This window comes from Heterocephalus glaber, unplaced genomic scaffold (genome assembly GCF_053883595.1).
Source record: "Heterocephalus glaber isolate CG9 unplaced genomic scaffold, H.glaber_assembly_v1.0 deba00000122, whole genome shotgun sequence".
In the NCBI taxonomy this organism is placed as follows: Eukaryota; Metazoa; Chordata; class Mammalia; order Rodentia; family Bathyergidae; genus Heterocephalus; species Heterocephalus glaber.
In genome coordinates, this window is record NW_028258138.1 from 58562092 (window position 1) to 58582187 (window position 20096).

The following is a 20096-nucleotide window of genomic DNA, read 5'->3' on the forward strand; positions in this document are numbered from 1 at the left end:
ATATAAAGATTTTGCTTCTACCTTGCCAATCCTATCCTAATTGTGTCATTTTATTGCCAGACTATTTGGGTGGGGCTTAGGTTTCAAAGTTTAATGGACAGATAAAGAGGAAGCATATCTGCCCTTGTTCCCCACCTTAAGGAGAAAGCATTGTATCTTCTCCATTTATATAAAGCATTCTCTCTGGAAGTATGGAGTACATGTCTTTAATCTGTTGAGAAGGTTCTGTTCTACTGCTAGTCTCCTGATAGCTTTTACCATGAACAGCTGTGGAATTTAGTCCAACACTTTTCCTCCAACTACTGACAGGATCAAATGGCTTTTTCCTTTCCTCTGTTAAAACGATGACTTTTGGGGGTGAATCTTCCAATGCTGAACCAACACTGCCATCCCTATAACAAAACCACTTTCTACATCCTGCCAGATCTGACTTCTAGTGGTTTGTTTTGTTAAACAAATTTCCATCTATGTTCATACTTTTTTCTTCTATTATTTTTATCTAGTTTTAGGATTGACACAATGTTGAGTTCCTAAAATGAGGGGAGAAGTGTTCCTTCTTTTTTCTGCTTTAACTGTTTGATATAATTTATCAGTTAAAATGTATATGAGCCTACTGTTGTCATATAGGTAGGTTTTCAAGCTAGGAATATACTTTCTTTAATAGGTGCTATTCAAATTTTATATTTCCTCCAGAGTTAGTTTCATTAATTTGTCTTCCAAGGTACTTCTTAGAAGTTGTCAAATTTATTTCAAAACAAATTTTTGAAATATGCTTTCTATATCCTTTTAAATTCTGTAAAATCTGTGATAATGTCTCCTAGATCTTGATATTGTAATTTAAAAAATGTATAATTGATATTGTGTAACAGGAAGAAAAGGTCTAAAGGTTCAGGGGAAGTGGGAGGGGTAGGGGGAAAAAAGGGAAAAGAAGAAATATGAGAAAAGGAAAAAAATGGAAGCAAAGTCTTTGCAAATAGAGAAGGGTTGTGGGGGGAAGGGAGGTCAGGGGAAGAGGAAAAATAAAAGAACCAAGATATTTATGTAATGGTACAAGATCCCAGTGATGTTTGTAACTGTATTTTATACCTAAAATGTACCAATAAACTTAATGGGGAAAAAATTGTCATGTCTGTTTTCTTATTATAGATTTTAAAGTCATCATATATTCTATATATAATCCACTGGCAAATGATGTTTTGCAAATATTTCCTTCTCCTGTGTGGCTTGCCTTCAATTTCTTAACTGTTCTTTTGAAGAGCACGAGTTTTGAATTTTGATGAAGTAATATTTTAAGGTTTTCTTTTATTGCTTTTGTGTCATATTGAAGAAATATATCCCAAACCTGAGATCACTAAAATTCCTGCTCGTATTTTCTTCTAGAGGTTTATAGTTCTCTTTTACATTGAGGTCCATGATCCATTTTAAAATTATTTTTGTACATGGCATGAAATAAGAGTCAAGGCTCATTATTTTTAGGGACATATTACTACCTAAATGTTTTAATGCTAGTTGTTGATAAGATTATTCTTTCTCCCACTAGAATGCTGTAGTCTCTTTGTTGAGCATCAATTGATCATATAGATGTGCAGGGCTATTTCTGAATTCTTTTATGTTCCACTGTTCTAGTTTTCTCTGTTTATACCAATAATTGTACCAGTAATTGCTGTACTGTACCAATAATTACTATACTTTTATAGTGAGTATTAAAACTAGGTAACAGAACTCCAACTGTTCTTTTTAGAAGTTATTTTGATTGTCTTAAATCCTTTATATTCCATATAAATTTCACAGTAATGATTGCATTTCTACCAAAACACTTGCTTAAAGATGGAGGATGGTTTAGAACTACAGGCCAGATGGGGAGAATTGTTATTTAGGCAATACTAAGTCTTCAAATCCATGACATAGGAAATTTCTCCATTTATTTGCTTTATTTAATTTCTGGCAGTGTTTTGCTGTTTTCAGCACATAGATCTTGCACATTTTTTGTCAAATTTATTTCTAAGTATTTAATACCTTTAAATTTTATTGGAATGGGTGTTTTCCAGACTTCAATTGGCAATTGTGTGCTGCATATATATAAAATGTCGATATTTTCTTATTAATATTGTATCTTGCACATTTGTTGACTAAATTCATTTCACTAGTTCTAGCAACCTTTTGTAGATTTTACCTAATTTTATACATAGACTGTAACATCTGAAAAGAAAAAACTATCTATTTCTTCCTCTGCAATCTGAATACCTTCTCTTTCTGGGTTTTATTTTTTCACTGTCTAGAACTTCCTGTACAATGTTTACCTGAAGGGGTAACAGTGAACCTCATAGCCTCATTCCTGACCTTAAGGAAAAAATATTTAATTTTTCACTGGTAAATGTGATTTCAGCTGTAAGTTTATGTAGATGCTCTTTATAACCCAATGGGAGTTCTCTCTTAATCCTAATTTTCTAGGAATTTTTATTAGGAATGGCTATAATTGTTTTTTCATCATCTATATTTTGCTGGAGTTTTATCCCTTTCTTTTATTTTTATGTGTTATATATTTATAAGGTATCTTATTCAAATTTTATTGGACATTTTTTCTTAGTATATCTTGTTTAGGAGCTGTATTTGTTGATTTTTAAAAACACAACACTATTGGAGTTGAGTTTTCCCAACTAGTTTTTTACCAGAGCTTTCCATAGGCAGGACAATTCCAGGCAAGTTCTTTTTCAGAAGTAAAACCTCTTTTCTTCTCATCTCTACAAAAACACTGCTTCTGCCAATTTGACTTGAGTACTTTCACGTACATCACACATCTTCTACTTCTGTGAATCAAAGTTGGTCCAGTAAGTTCTGTTGCCTGCTGGCTGTGCTTTCCCATCTCTAGATGTGTTGTTCTTCTTCAGTATGAGCATTTGTGCTCTTGCTCTTTCTTTTGATGTGCTATTGCAGGGTTCTCTCTTCAATTTCTCTCCTTTCCTCCTGTGGAGCTCCTGTATCACTCTGACTGCTTTGAGCAGCCCTGAGAACTCTCTTTGGTCTGTGTCTCCAAGTTTGACAGAAATTTCAATGTATTTTTCATCCTCAATTTTCCTTCATGCCCTTAGATTTTTAGAAAAGGAATAGGAAAATACTAAGTGTTTAAAGTGACATTCATACTCAAAGTCTCCCATATCACTTTGCCTACCTTTATTTATCATTATCTATATCAAACTATCTTATGGTTATGTGTTAGCAATGTATCTACCTCAATACACTGCAAATTCTAAATTCATTCTTTTTATCTGGCCTATCTAGTACAATGTTTAGAGTGTTACAGATGCTCAATAAAATGTTAATGATTGACAGGATAAACTGAGAGCCTTTTACTCATCTTTTCACAGTTGAAACATGATCACAACCCTACTCAGCACTCATAATTTGAGTATTTCTCTACTTCCTGTTAGGTATTAGCACACCTTTTAGAAGCTTTGTATTAGGCTAAGTATGTACTATCTTCCAGTGTCTACATCACTCTGGGATGAGTTGTGTTCATTATATAGCAAAATAGATTGACCCTAGCCTGGTAACAATATATGATTCTGAGAAATGATTGGAGTTTACAACAGTTTAATGCTACCTTAAAGATATTTTTTTGCTGTATAATTTTATTTTGCTGGTGTTTGATCTGAACTACTAAGCACATCATTAGAGTTGTGAGTAAATAAAAATTTTGAGTTCTGTACATTTTCCTCTTTCATTTTAACTTTGAGTTCTTTTCACAAAAGAACTTGAGACATTATAGGAAAAGATGCAACAACTATTTCTCAAATACATTTTGAGTAGAAATACATTAATAGTTATGGTCAAATAAAACATTTTAAGGCAATATGAAGTCAAAAAGTAGATACTGCAATGACCTTCAGTGGCGATACTGTAATGAATGCGCAAGCTCACTTACAGTTAGAAGAACAGAAGAGAATAAAGATAAGAAGCACACAAAGATAGCTGCACACCTTTTCTCCCTTCATTCTATACCCAGAAGGTTTTACTATTGTCAATGGGTTACAATTTCATTATATTTTTAGAAAAGGTAGGTACCACTATAGCCTTAAGAGTTTGAGGTCCTATTCTTTCCACTAATCCAAATTCTGCACCTCCTTAATTTTAGCCAGGACTGGCTCAATTTGAGCAATTTACACCAATATTTTCATATCTTAAAAATTATCCACCTATGAAATCTTTCCTCTTTCTTAGAATTTACAGTTCTTATTCTGTCAGGATTATCAACAACGCTCTTCACAACCATTAAAACTTGTTGTTGCTCAGGTTCTTTTTCGCTCAATGTATCCTAACCCTCTTGACTTTCTACTGGTCCCAATTCTGCCTGAGAAAGGGCATCATATCAGCTGTACTCAGCCAAACCCACTCTGATAATCCTCAGTCTTGGACTGATCAAATCAATGATCGCTGATCAGCCTTTGATTGAGAAATCATTTTGCATCCATGCTCATAAATTTCCAACCACTGAAATTTGTTTAACCATTGAATTTACACCACACAAAATATGCGTAGTTCTCCTCATCTTCTGGATATTCTTTTCACTTGTTCTTAATTAGCTTCTGCTCCCATCCCCAAAAATCATGTTCCAAGTCTTTATCATACTCTACACAGCACATCTTTCGCTGTCATCAGATGGCTGTGCCACTTCTTTAGAGAAAAGAAAACACAATTAAGTTTCCTGAGTGTATGCACATGAAAAGCCTTAACTTCTTTCCTACAATCTCAGAAGAAAAACATCCTTCCTCCTGATAAAGAATATGTGTGGCAACTTCCTTTAGTGATAATGGAAATTAAAACTGAGGCAACAGCACAAATTTACAGAAAAAAAGCTGTAGCTAAGATAGAAGAGAAAATGGGAAGCAACTTCAGCTTGAGGGAAAGGAAAGCTAAAGGGGACACAGCTCTGACAGATCAGATTAGCCCATTAAATAAAGAATGTGGTTAGCTGTTAAGGCATTGCTGGGATTGGGCAGGTCTAACAATTTTTCATTGGGTAATTAGTATGTCATTTTTGAGACTTTTTTGTTTTAGAGGACTTTTCTCCATGTGTAGGACTGATGGATTAGTGGCTGTTTTCATCCTTGGGGCCATCCTGGCATCTCCCTTGATTTACAGCATACCTGTCCTCGCAGTGGGAGTAGGAGAATAAGAGGAAGGCAAACTTCACATATTGTTAGCAAGTGGGGAGAGGAAAAGACATATTTTTCCCTTTAGCAGGTAACAGGTTATAGATTAAAGCCCAAGAACTCCCTATCTCTTGTCCTCGTGAGAGTCCCTGTCTTACTTCTCTCTTACTCTAACTTTACCTTGTCCTCTCACTCTTCCTTCCTGTCTTCACTGGATTTCATCTCCTTCCTGTTAAGTTTCTCCAATTTCACTGGCTCCCTTCTATTAGTCCAGAAACATCAAATCTGTCCCAAGCACAGATTCTCCTCAACTTTACCTAATCATCTAGCTACAATCCTACCTTTCTCAACTCCTTCAGCACAAAACTGCCTACCATAGCTTATTATCCATGGCTTCCTTTTATTGACTTTTCATTGACTTTTCCCCTCAATCCACATGGCCTCTCTAAAATTTATCTTTCTCAGTTTAGCAATGCCATTTAAGTTAAAAAAAATGGACTTAACAATAATCCAATCATAGTGGGCACAGAGGAAATACTTGTATAATTTAATAATGCAGAATTGAGGACTAAAGTCAAAAGCAAAATACTAATTGTAAGATTCAGAGAAAGTTTTTAATGCAATAAGACAAAAGGTAGGATATTTTGGTTTTCCCTTTGAAGCGTCTTTTGTACAAATAGAGATATACATATAATTAATGCACTAAAATAAATTTGCACCTGTTAAGTGTACATTTAGGAAGTTGACTTTATGAAAAATGCTAATAGTTCTATCTATCAGTCAGTTTTGGCATTGCTGGGACAAAATATCTGATACTTAAAGGAAGAGAGGTTTATGTTAGTCCACAATCCCAAAGCTTTCCATCTATGGTCAGCTGACCAAGGCAGGAGCACCACGGTGGTCATGTTTAGTGGACCAAAGCCGCTCACTTTGTGGGGGCTGGTAATCAGGGTACAGGGAAAGAGTCACAGAGGAAAGGGCCTGGGGGCCGGGGATTTAGCTCAGTGGTTTTGCCGTCTGCTCTGCAAGTGCAAGGACCCAAGTTCGAACTCCGGTATCAAAAAAAAAAAAAGAGGAAGGGGCCTGGAACCAGATATAGTCCTCAAGGTCACACTTCCTTGGCCCATCAGATGCATCAGAAGTGTACTTTACTAATCCTATTGTGTATCTCAAGCCACTTCAGTTGACAATCAAGATTGTCACATTCTCCCAAAAGTTTCTCCTTTAATTCTAATTAGAAATAGAGTTTTCTATTAACAAGTTTATTTCAACTAATAGATGAAGATTTTCCACATTTTGGGGGGGTTGACCTACAATTTTTTAATATATTTTTAAAAATCATATATATATCTTATTTTAAGAACATGTTTTTACATCTTTGATTCTATTTTTATAAAATAGAATCTAACATAGTTAATCTACATCAAATTCTGTCTCTGATACCTAAGGAGTAGCTGTTTAGTAAGGATAGTATAGCACCTTTCTTATTATCATCTTTTCATATTTCACAAAAGAATAATTGTCCTAGAAATCTTGCAAATATCAGTATTTTAAGTGACACAAACTCTCCCGGCATGACAATTACCTTTCTTTACGAGTTCAAAAGTTCTTGCAAAAATCACAAACTGAATCAGAGAAATCTGTGCAAGATGCACTGTCTCTGGAAGCAGAAAAAGTGGATAATCCCTTAAGCCAGAAAGAAAGGGGAGAACATCTCTGGTACAGAAGCGCGACCTGGGGAGCAAGGCAGACAGGCAGATTCCAAGAGTCTGAGATCTCCAGAGACTTTTGTTCAGTCCCTCTGGTATGAATCCTGAACTCTGCACTGCTACAAATACGTGAAGTTATCCTTACAGATGGTTCAATAACCTTAGACTCATAGACTTGGAAAAATACAACTTTCTCCTTCCAGCTCTGTTATCAATACTGTATAGTACTGTAAAGAGGACACTTTTATGTTCCTGTAGAGTTAGGACTCTGATTTAATTTCACTGAACTGGACACCTGGACTAAAAGAATAAATGTTAGAATTTAACTTATGGGCGATTGATTATTAGTGAAAGTATCTGAAGCGATTTCCCTCCAGAGACATTTACCTCTGGAAAGATGCGTTTACATCTTAAAGGAAGCAGGACATGGAACCACAGAGACAATACCTGCCTTATAAAGCCAGAGAAACTTATCTTCCTCTTGGAGGGACTTATTTGTATTCCAAATAGTAAGAAAAAGAAATCAAGATCCTTCCCAAAGAGCAAATTGGGACAGCAAAGGTCGTGCTAGTAGCCTATATAATAAATGCCCAGGTTCACTGCTTTCTTTTTAAAATTTTTTCAGAGTTCCTTGCTTGTGGTACAAACTCCTCCCATACATGAAGGATAACATCTAATCTGACTCCTGCCATCCACTGCCTTAGGGTTCAGAACTGGCATAAAGGGGAATTTACACAATTACTATGATTAAATAATAACTTGCCCTGTTCTAGGAAACTTGTGCTTCCATTTAAAATAATAACAGTAAATATAGATATTTAACAATTAGCAGCATGTAAGAGGAAACAGGCAACTGATATTCAAAGGTTCCAAAATTTGCACGGGTCTTGGCAAACATGAAGTTTAATCTGTTTTTTTTTTCCAATACTGGAGTTTGAATACAGGATTGCTCTACTAATGAGCTGCATTTCCAGCCCTTTTTTTCATTTAAATTTTTTATTTTGTTTTTTTGGTAGCAGGGATCAAACTCGGGTCATGTTTAAAATTTTGAGTGGCAGTCTTGCTCAGTTGTCCAAGTAGGACTCATACAAAATCCTCCTATCTAAGCCTCCCTCAATGCCAGGATTAGAGGCATGCACCACTGTGCGTGGATTCTTAATCTTTACAGGAGAGGATTCTGGGATGAAGGACTAGAGATCAGACAGCCTTGAGATCACTCAACCTACAAAGAGCACAGCTAGGACCTGAAATTAGGGCTCCACCACCACCGCCGACACTATCACCATCTCCTGCTCCTTCTTCCCCCTTTGAAGAGCTCTTAAGCCTTCCTCCTGCTCAGCTTTCCAGAGTGATCACTTTGCCCTAAAAATCTGCCTAGTATACACAGAGCTCCCCAAAAAGGAAAATTATGATTCCTATTAGCTATTAATTTCCCAATTGCTCCTACCCAGAAGAGCTATCAGTCTGAACTGAAAACAGGAAGCAGAGGGAAGTCAAACAGCTTCAAACTAAGAATCAATCACATATTTTAGATCTACCTTTACTTCTGTGCTGTTGACATGAACTGAGCCTGTGGGGCCATATGGTTTAGTGGTAGAGTAAGGAGTCTGGAGCCAGACTGGGCTGGTTGAAATCAGGTTTCTGCTGTTTCCTAAACATCTTTGGCAAATTACTTCTATGTGCCTCTGTTTCTTCATCTATGAAACAGGAATCACAAAAGTGATAGGATGGTCATCAGATTAAATAAACGAGTCTGTACATTTAAAGCTCCTCTAGCGGTGGCACATTATAAGTGCTATTTTTTATGATCCATTCAGCTACCTCATGTAAATCCATTCATCTGTGTAGCATGACTAGTGATAGTAACCATTCAGGTAGCTTTAGAACTCACCAGATATATACATAATCATAGAAATTTTGGGGGAGAATTTGGAAAGGAGAAGGGAATTAGAAATATGAACAATATTTAATTCTTTTGTACTACAAAAAGCCTGTAGTGTGCAAATGGAATAGTGTGTACAGAAAAGTGCCAGATAAGCCAAGAAGCAAATGGATTTAGGGCTCAGAACCCTGCCTCACACAAGCCTCTTCCATGGTGCTAACATAACTTCGTATTTATGTTTCTTTTTAATATGGGTCTCCAAAATATATAAAACTCAGGCTCAACGAAAACTAGATTTGCCCCAGTTCAGAAGTATTTTAAGCAATATTTAATTATTTTCAAATGCCAGGAATTATTACCAGTGCTCTTGGATTATGTCCAGGAGGCCTTCTTGAGATGTCATTGAAGAGAAGAAAGAGAATTGTAGACCACTGGAAACACAGGCCATGGGCTGACTCTTTAGGAATGGGTGAGAGTCTTGCTCCCATCCTGCTTAGAAGGCTGGGACTGATGAGGGGTAAGGCTGGTTGAAGGAGTGGGAGGGTTAAAGCTCTTCTGCAGTCCAGACCTGAGAACATCCCTAGATTTCCTAACCACACACAAAGCCAAACTGTTGGTAAAGTTGAGGGTAGAAGCCAGGTGAGAGTAAGTTTGAATTTTACTTGATCCTACAGAGTCGATACAGTAGAAGAAAGGAATCAAATCAAGAATATGACCAGGGGACAAAGGTTTAACAACTCTAAGACAGGAATATGATATATGGGGTTTAAGTTTAAAATCAAAACAACAATTATGAAATCCAACCCCCTGAAGTGAATTTAAAATATAAAGTTAGAACCTGAGTACAAGGAGAGATTAGATCAAACAAGAGAAGAAAGCTTGGGTGTGTGTGCATGTGTCGGAGTGCCCAGAGGAATAGGCTCTGAGACATGGGCTTCCTTTAGAAGGGAAAAGTAAGGGGGGAGCTTCTGAAGGAAGCCAAATCCCTGTACCCTGCAAAGCAAAGTCAGGGAATACACCTGGGGGTGCATCCAGGACACCAGGCAGCCTCAAGTAGTCTCTGAGCAGTGTGCACACTGAGAATTGATTGTACACACAGTTCAAGTGCTGAAGGAGTTTGGGAAGGGCAGAGATCAAATAGGTATATTTGCATGAAAACACAAATTAGTATTCTCTCCGGGGCAAGTCATTTCAGGCAGTCCATGTGAACCTCTACTCTTTCTCCATCTCTGTTGATGTGAAAAGGAATGACTGGCTTGTGTGCAATTGGAGTCATGTACTAGGGCATGACTGCCTACTGCTATCAAAGCTATTTCTGCCCTTCCCAGAGAAATGATGAGCTCCTTCTGGACTAAAACTCATCGTGGCCTCCACCAGTAGTGTTTGGTCATTTCTGTGAAACCCAGAAGCAGACAACAATGGATAGCATTCCTCAGTCCCTGCTGCCAGGAAAAACAGGGTGACTTTTGAAGTCAAGAGCTGAGATTATCCTGGATCTCTCAACCATGAACAAAGCCAAAGGCTTCTGATCTCCTTTAAGTTGCTATTCTGTTCAGATTTATTTAGTAAACTAAAAAATATGGTTATGTCAGGAAATCTGATGTCTGATTCCTAAAAAAGGATGAGCAAGAAAATAATCTGGACAACCAATTCAAGAAGTTGAATATCTTCTTCTAGGTATCTGGTGTGTCCAACCCTGAGCCATGTGTGCTGGTGGGAAGCACACAGAAGAAAAGCAATACCTGTTACCTGTTTTCTGGGAACTCCTGAACTGGATCATCATAAACAATTCATTTAATATCTCATTAGCTATGCTGTGAACGTAAGGTCCACAAGGGAAAATATAGTAAGCATTATCCCTTTGGAAAAGCAATACATCACCAAAAAGGAATGAGAACTCTGTAGCAAGAGCAATAAAGCAAAATATTTCAACCACAATGAGAATAATAACCTCTTGCTAGACAAGGGTCTTTAGGTGTCATGAATTTTATATCATGGCAGTTGATGTAAGAAGGCTGAAAAAGTACTCTTGATGAATAAATATGTTTTCTAAAGCATCTGTCACTGTATTTACACAGATTTGAAATCTCAGCATCCTACACAATAATGACACATTAAAAAGATTAAATCCTAAATGGGAAAATGTGTTCACATTCTTCATTACAAAGTTTTACTCAGATATGTCATTTCAATTTGAAAAACACGGCTAAAAGTTCAGCAAGCCTTCCTTGCTCTATATTTACTGCTAAAACAACTGATGTGGGAACAATTTCATTTTCTGTGTGTCCATATGAGCACTGTGGAAAAATAGAATGCTACTGCTAGAGTTCCTTTTCAATAGGCATGGAAACTTACACAGGCTATTCATTTGATGGGAAGACTAGGAACACAACAAATGAAATCCAAATGGTTTTTCTACTCCTGTACAAATGCAACCAGTTAGTTTGACTATGTCTAAGAAAATTCTGGTCTCCAATAATATATGCAGAATTGAACAAGTTTTATGTAGAATTAACCAATCCAATTAAATGAAAAACATTTATTTTGTGGATAATTCTGCATAAATCAAATTATTCCTTTCATCATTTTTTTCTTTGTTTGATAAGTAATTACCACGATTTTATTTTTGTTTTTTGTTTGGGGGTTTGGTTTTGGGTTGTTTTTATTTTTTTATTTTTTGGGGTTTTTTTGGCTTTGAGACAGGGTTTCTCTGTGTACTTTGGGCTAGCCTTGAACTCACTATGTATGTAGCCCAGGCTGGTCACAGATGCATGGCAATCCTCCTGCCTCAACCTCTCAAGTTCTGGCATTGCAGATGTGAAATACCACACCTGACAATTTTTTTTTTGAGACAGGGTCTCACTATGTAGTTCAAACTACATTTGAACTTACTACATAGCCCAGGCTGGCCTAGAACTCACAATAATCTTCCTGACTCAGCCTCCCAAGTGCTAGAATTACAGGTGTTCATCACCATGCCCTGAGAACTACTACTTGAAAGACCCAGGACTTGCTACTTCTAGGAATGCCAAGATGAGTAAAACATAGTCTTTTCTTTCAAAGGGATTATAGTCTAATGCAGGAGATGGATCAGATATACATGTAAATATAATACCAGAGAAAAGGTAAAAACATGTTTTAAGAAAGACATACATCAAACAAAGGGAATTGGAAAGAAGGAGATATTTTTCTAGGTAGGAAATGGAAGGCAGCTTCACATTGAGTTTGGCATTTGTTTTGGACTGAAGACTATAGAAGGGCCAGAGGGCACTGCAGACAAGAATGGTAGGTGAATGGCACTCAGACCATGAGCGCAGAGAACAGCAAGGGCACATGGAGCAGTCTAGGGCCAGTTCCATGCAGAGCGGAAGAAAGAAAGGCAAGCGAAGTCAGAACAGAGAGAGCCTGGGCTGTGGGCTGAAAATTCATAATAACTGAATGGATGAATTCAGAAAGGCCTGGAGGCTACATAAGGAACATAGCATCCACTACATAAACTTACCGATTATACAAATATACTGTCACTAACATTACTTAGGTACAATGGGGTAAATATAGCATAGTTTAACTTGGGGCATGAAGTTATGATCTGTTTTATAATGAGTGATGGCCTCAAATGGATTTTAAGAGGTACCAAAAAACGTCAAATGAAACGAAGTAAAATTATATGGCTCTGTGTTTACAGTTGTCCTTGTCATACAATAGGAGGTGGAAGAGGAATGAGAAACAGACAAATACGGGAGTAGGATGTCTTGAAATGAAGAGGAATTGATTTTATAACTCTATGGTTTTAAAATCACTGTTTAGTATACTGAAAAACAGAACAACAATTTTCTGGTTAATTTTGCCAGGTAGCAGCCAGGCAATCAGATAGCAAAATGAAAATGTTTCAATTGGCCAGCAGGTGGCACTTGCCACTCAGTATAAAAAAACAGCAAGTAAAGAATGAAACTGAGAGGGAGTTAAGTACAGATTACTCATTCATCTATTCAGAAGGAGAAAGACTGGAATGGGCTGTTCCAACAGCACAATTTTTAGTGAGGGTCTGGGTTTATCGACACAGATTGTCAATTACATAAAGGGTAATCCCTTTATAAAATGTACCACAGGTGACAGGTCTTCAATATCAGCTCTCCTATTAAGTTTACTGAACTTAGGTATGTCTTTTAACAAATATAATTTCCAATGTATCAGTTTGCTATGGAAATTGGTATGGAGATTCCTCAAAAAACTAAAACTAGAGGTTCCATTTGACCTAACTGTGCCCCTTCCAGGCATCTTCCTGAAAGAGTTAAAAGCATACCACAGTGATATATATACAAACTCATGTTTCGAGCAGTTCAATTTATAATAGCTAAATCTTGGGAAAAGCCCATATACCCATAAACAGATGAATAGGATAAGAAAATGCATATTCATATACAATGGAGTGCCACTCTGTTATAAAGAAGGATAAACTTGAGACATTTTTAGGTAAGTAGATGTACCTTGAGACCATAATCTTAAGTGAAATAAGTCAGACACACATTGTATTGTTTCAGTAGAAACAAGGAATAAAATGGAGGATAGATATTAGGAACTAGGAATAAGTTGTTCAATGGGAAGGGGAATAAGAAGTGGGGGAATGGGGAGGGAAAGAAGGGAAAAGGGGTTTAAAGGAAAATGGAAATAGAGCTTTTGTAAATGGAGATGGGAGGGAGGTTGGAGGAAAGGAAGGGGAAGGGTAAAAAGAAGAATTAAGATGTGTTATGTAAATGTACAAATCTCCTGTGGTGTTATCATTATGTATTGGAAACATGTAATAATTTTTTAAAAGATTTAAAAAATAAAAACTAGCCCATTCTTGATTTTCTAGTGTTATCTAGCACACATGTGAATCGGGCCTACACTGAGCCTGAGCAGAACAAATGCTGCTTTTCCGGCTTTCCCGCCCTTACTTGGATGACATTCTGCAAACACTTCTTTCAAAGGGCAGCCAAGGAAGCAGAGCGCTCAGCCTCAACACGGGGTGGCTTTGAGGTTGTTTCTGATGTCAGGCAGGTATTGCCAAAATAGAGCTTTTGAACACTTTCATGCTGAGTTGCACTGTTTTTAAAAGATAGATGCATATAAACTCATTAACTTAGCACATAATTTAAAGATTGGTTCCACAAAGCAACAAATCAGGGCTCATTTCCAAGTCTTCCTTTATGTTCATCTTCTCAGCTGGAATCCTCTATCGGTTTCCTTCTATTTACCCCGAGTAGACTTCAAAACACAAGTTCAGGGCCACTCCTCTACAAAACTTTTTTGAAGCTACCCTCACTTTTGCCTTATAATAAACTTCTATTGTAGTTTTTAGTACGGTCAGACAAGCATTGAACAAATACTCTCTTAGAGTGGTTGCTAATCTTTAAGTAACTGTTAGACTTGGTCCACAAAGAGACTGTATATTATCTGTAGGGATATTTTATGTACTGATTCAACAACCACAACTGAATACACAGTATAAGCCAAATACTCTTTTAGGTTATATGGAATCACAATGAGTAAAACCAAGACTATTCCTGCTGTCCGGGAGCTAACAGAGTACTACAGTTACTCTGAACTCATCAAATTGCCTGTCCTGGAACAGACCCCCGGGCAAGTATGTGCTCAGTGTCCATCTCAAAACTAACCAACTGACTAGGGTTGGTTCCATTAAGAGCACTGAGACCTGGAAAGCATTTTAAAGATTTTCAGACCATTTTCACAAATAGATTTTGTAGATTTTTTCTTTCACCAAAGGAAAGGGGGAGATAGTAAAGATTTTTACATCCTTTGAGTTAATGCCAGTAAATTTCTATCTATGTACAGCTAAATTTCTTTGTTACTTTTGACATGAACTGAATCTATAACCATGACTTAAATTTTTATAGAAAATTCAACTATACCATTAAAAAGAATGAGCAGAACTGGAGCCCCTAGTTTGTAAGTCCATCAGATGCCATCAAAATCTCTATCATAAGAATGAATAATATATCCAATTCTAAACAAATAACAAGATAATCAGGTCATTGTGATTGGCACTATTAATATCCAAGAGTCAGCTCTGACATCTATAGGAAAGAAAAAAAAAAACACCCAGAGATGGCCAAAAAGAAAATCAATTCCAGATGTATTAACTACCTTCACAAAACTACAAGGAGTAGTAAACAGAAAAGAAACAAAACAAAATTAAGATGTTCCAGAATGGAAAAGTCTACCTACTTGCTTATTTATTATAATGAACATACCTGTAATAACTTTACTTCTGTCTTCTGTTATCAAAAGAACAAGTAGAGGGTCTACAAACAGTAGAAAGTTGAGCTACTTTTTGGATATGTGGGTGGGGGTACTTAAAAGAATGGGCTTCCAAAGTTATTCTTAGTGTCTTTCCTAGAGAGACCAAGACTGCAGGCTGGAAGACGAGGGTCAGGAATCTGTGTTATCTCAGGTGATGGGTGACTTGCAGTTCAGATGCCTATCCAGGTAGTACAGGTAAGGAGATAAAACTCTACCTCATAAAAGTGCAGGAATACACGTGACAATGCGTCAAGGTTGAGGGTCTTGACTCCCATTCCTCCGGTGAATTTTCTATTCTAATGAGTGTTTTATTTCCTCACAGTTATAGCAAGTGAATACATTTGGACATTCTCTGCTGGCTTTCTCAAGAGCTATCTGAGGAAGCTGACAGGTTATATGTAAAGTTAAACATGTTGAATTTGGGTGTTAAGTCTATAAACAGAGATCTAATCACTTTCTTATTTAAGAAAATAAAACAGTGTTTTTTACATGCCACATTTTCTTTCCCTGGAAACTATCATGTTTTCCTGTTTATTAATAGTAAATGTCTTATTTATTGAGTTTTCTTAACCGCTAAACAGGACTATGGCTTTCTTCATTAATACCTTCTAAAGAACACTTTGTGTCAAGGAAGAAACCCAATGAACTGAAAACAGACTCTCCTTTAGAGTCATGCAGACCTGTTTTCCCATCATGGCCATGCGACTTTGGAAATGTAAGCTGAGTTCTACAAAGCTCTAGGTGCAGCTTTAGAGTAGAAGTAAATGTTCCTTTTGCTTATATGCATTGTTGTGTACCTGGCTTAGATATCACAGCGAAGAACTTTGTATAGAACTCTCTTCCCTTCTTTCAATTCATCCTCTAGAATACATTGTAGATTCAAAATGAAAGGAAAATGGCAAAAAAGAAGGGCTAAAAGGCTATTCATTTTATTTGGGTAAGCTAGATTACTCAGTTATACGTATGAAACCAAGAACTGAACAGTCATAGTAGAATTTGGAAAAAATAATTACAGCTCACCTGTGCCTGCTGCTCAGCCAATTTATTTTGATACCTCTGGATCGACTCTCTAAGTTGCTTCTCTTTCTCACTTCTTGATGGTGATACCAAGTTCAAGGTGCCCAGGGGGATGGTAGGTAGACGTTCCGTATCATGACAACTTCACAATTAACAAGAAAAGATTAGTATCAGGAGAAAATACAAAGCTACCTGCTGTCTATAAAAAATGATTTGCTTCTACAAGGAATTGCATTATCTGTTACATATCCAAAAAAATCAAATACAAAAGATCATTATACTGATGACTTTATTATCTCCAATTTGAATGTGAAAGAGATAAATGAGGAACGTGGAGGATAGTACATAGTTATCAATATGGAATATTATTTATTTTGCCAATTCTTTACTTATCCTATATTATAACCAAATGAAGTATTTTATAAAAATGTTTTTTGATCACCAAGGCTTATCTCATTACTGCCAAACATTCCCCCCCCCCGAAACTGGGGTAGAACTCTACACATTTCTTTAGAATATATCAAATAACTCTGCCTCTAACACACATAGATCCTTTTTTTGGTGACTTAGCTTCACTGACAAGGCCAGGACTAGGTGCTGCAGTACCGAGTGAGGCCTCTTGGTACTGAGACTTGTACAGCAGCCTCACCAAACCTCCTGATGACCTCAAATGCACCATCCCTCCCCACTGCAGGCAAAGCATCTGGCCTTGGGAGTAACTCTGGTTCCCAGCCTTGTATATTATATAATCATGTAGAACCACATGTAAATAAATGAACAAAAATCAGGCTATGGATATGGATAAGCACTTTCCTCATTATAGTTGTAAAAAATACTGACTTAGAGATGCATGGTTATAAGGTTTGAGGTCATTGTTTTTTCTCCTACTCTTATTTTCGTGACTACGGTCTTAGGAGCTGAGTTAGTCAAATTGCTAAAACGGGTATCATTTGCCCACACTGCTATCAGGGTTTGGAATGGATAAGAAGTTTAACTCCCGCTGGGCCCAGCTCTAATACCCCCAATGGAGAGGAATGAGGGCTACGATCCGATTCAAATACTACTATGAAAAAACATTTCCACCACATATAGTGTTTGCTATTATTGTTGCATTCAAAAAAAGGTGTTAGGTAAACAAATCCTAGCAACAACTACTCTATAGACAGCTGCCTGTAGTGTGGATTTGAAAACATCTGTAAGGTGATATCTATACAGACCTTTTCTTCATTTGAAAAGAGAAAAAAATCAGAAAAGAGAAACCTTTCTTATCAAAATGCTTTCCATTCAATTTTCTTCACTTAAAGGTTTTTGGAAATAAATTTGAATTTTAATATGTAATACAACCTGTAGATATTTTTTAACATCCTTTTCAAAATCTGAACATTTTTTATTCAGGCAAGAAACAGGCATCATTTTTACCCTGCTGGTGAACCCTACTTTCAATGCAGAGAAATGCATAGCGTAGATGTAATGGAAGTATACCAATCCCTATTTCTCAGTACTGTGAAAAATGTGTAACCTCCCTCTGTGCTCAAGCGAAAAACAAAAAAAAGGTCTCAGAGTCTGAAACTGAGTAACTCCATTCTACCATGTCCAGATAACTGACCCTGAAAACTACTATTTGTAAAATGGTATATTTTGGTCACTAAAAAGTATTTAAATGAAATTGATCTTCCTGAAATGTAACAGCATGCCTTTGATAGACACTGGTCAGAAAGAGGACAGGTTTTGTATCAGACTCTTGGCTTCCAGTTTGGGGCCTTAGAGAGGAATTCTGGGCAAGTTACTGAAATCTTCTTATCCTGTTTTCTCCTCTGAGAAATGGGGAAAGTTCATAAGGCTTTTGTAAAGTGAGAATGGCATAACATGCAACTGCTGTAGAAGAGGAAGCTAATATGTTTCTGGCCCAAGTTCTGGTTACAAAACATTGTTCATTCAAATGCTGATAATTGGCATTAACCCTGTTGGAAACTGGCAATTATCTGCTGGCAACAAACTATTTTCTGTAAATATAGTCAATGCCACTTATCACCTCACTACTCTGTGCCAGTAGTCATAGAATATTACCTAATAAATAAGTATATGTCTGTTCTCATCATTTAATGAATTTTTTCTATGTGATCTTCTCCAAATCTAATGTACAGACATCTCAGGATGTATACAAAGGCAGATTCTTTAGGGATGCAGGGCCCAGCCTATAGCACTGATTCAGAGGACAGAGAGGCACCACATAAATTCTCCTTCTCACTGGAACTCACCCTATGGACACCCCTGATTTCCCCACACAGGAAATGCCAACTCCCAATTAAATGCTGAAGTAATTATGAGGGCATTTTTTTATATCTCCCTATACCTCCTACTGTCAGGTTATGCATATTTTTGTCATAATCTTTTGAGTGGAAATTAAATACAGATGGTCACTATTATGTCAGTGTATTTGATGATTCAAGACTTAAGAAAATTATAAATAATCACTTTTTGCATTTTAGAGTTTTAGGTCCATCAGTTTTCTGTCAACACAACTAAATTTGTCTTGCTTCTTCTCACAAGTCACATGATTTTGATGTGTAAAAGACAGAACAAATGTAGCTTTGAAACTAATTCTACAATGTTCTGAAACACTATCATTTATTTTCAAGGAAGAGGGTGGAAGTGTGTCAATACAAAGACAATGACAAACTGAAAATAAAGGATGCTAGGAAGGGCAGCTTCCCAGTTCTGTTGGCTGACAATTCTCCAGAGTAGTCTAAGGAATCATAGGTATATGGTTAACTCTGTGGGGAGCGCCTACATTCCAGTGACTTGTCATTGGGGGATCCTCAGACAACAAGAAGTTTCAGCAGATTGTCTGACAAGGTGTCCAGCTGGACCCAGAGAAGACAAATCAAGATACAAGCACAGCACTCCATTCCAGGGGATGGGAAGCTGAGGTGAAGGGCAGTTACTCCTTTGCCCTGGGTTTCACTGCTGGTAGAGTGAGGGTCAGACCCAGGTGCTATGGCCCCAGAGTCTGGATTCTAAACACCATCCTAAGCTATTTAAAAAGCTCTTGGCTCACATTAAGTAATTAATATTATTAACTATTTTTAATATTGAGAATGAGCCAATGTTTTGTTGATGTTAAAAGATACTCAAGTCCAAAATTAGGGGTAGAATCAGGTTTGTAGTTAGAAGATCTCAACCAATGTGCCACAAACAGGTTTCTAAGTCCAGATACAGGTTTTAAATCTGACTTTCCTAAAATGAAGAACTGAGACTGAATTAGTTGTTTTATAATCCTGCTTCCTGGAGCTCTGAGCACTTTGCAGCCAGTAAGGAACAGAAATGGGAAGTGACTATCTTTGGTTTTCAGCCTTCAATTCAATGAGGACAGTTCTACATTTATCTGTTTTACATATTTCAGTTCTGTGACAAATTTTATTTGGGAAATACACAGATCATGTTGTTAAAAAAAAAAGTAGAAGAAGGAAGGAAGAAAGGAAGGGAGGGAGTGAGGGAAAGAAGAAAGGGGGGGAGGGAGAGAGAGAGAGAAGAAACAAGCCCTGGACCACGAGAAATGTAAGAACTGAAACCCCTGACATTTTTCTTCAGTCTCTAAATACAATTAACCTGGAGACTCCAGGCAGAAAGTGCTTAATAGCAGTTTCTGAATTTTTTTTGCTCTCTTTCTTCAGAGCTGGATAAAAATAACCAAACAGGAGTTATTACCCTAATGCCTATATTAACAATATTGAACCACTTATCCTCCAGCCCAAAGGATTTAGAACAGACTGCATGAAAAAGCAATGCTGGGGTTAGGGATGCCTTTGTCAAAGGGTAGTAGTAACTCTTTTTCCTCTGGGGAAAAATATTAATCTAAAAGAGCTTGTAATACCATTGACATCCATCAATATTTAATCAGTGTTTTTCCTGTTCTAGTCTGGATGTCTTCCTTCAGGAGCATAAAGCAATGGAATCAATACATGATTTACACAGAAAAAAACCACGTGGTCTAACAGTTTGATGTCCCCAGATTCACCCTCTGAATCACACTCC

General features: G+C 37.0%; 1 protein-coding gene across 1 annotated transcript in view; it reads right to left on the minus strand.

Moving 5' to 3' along the window:
* Morc1 (MORC family CW-type zinc finger 1) overlaps positions 1-20096 on the minus strand; it is a 209433-nt gene that overhangs the window by 64103 nt on the left and 125234 nt on the right. Inside the window, 1 exon segment of the mRNA XM_087215093.1 lies at positions 16065-16203. Within this exon segment, the coding sequence (XP_087071219.1) occupies positions 16065-16203 (139 nt within the window).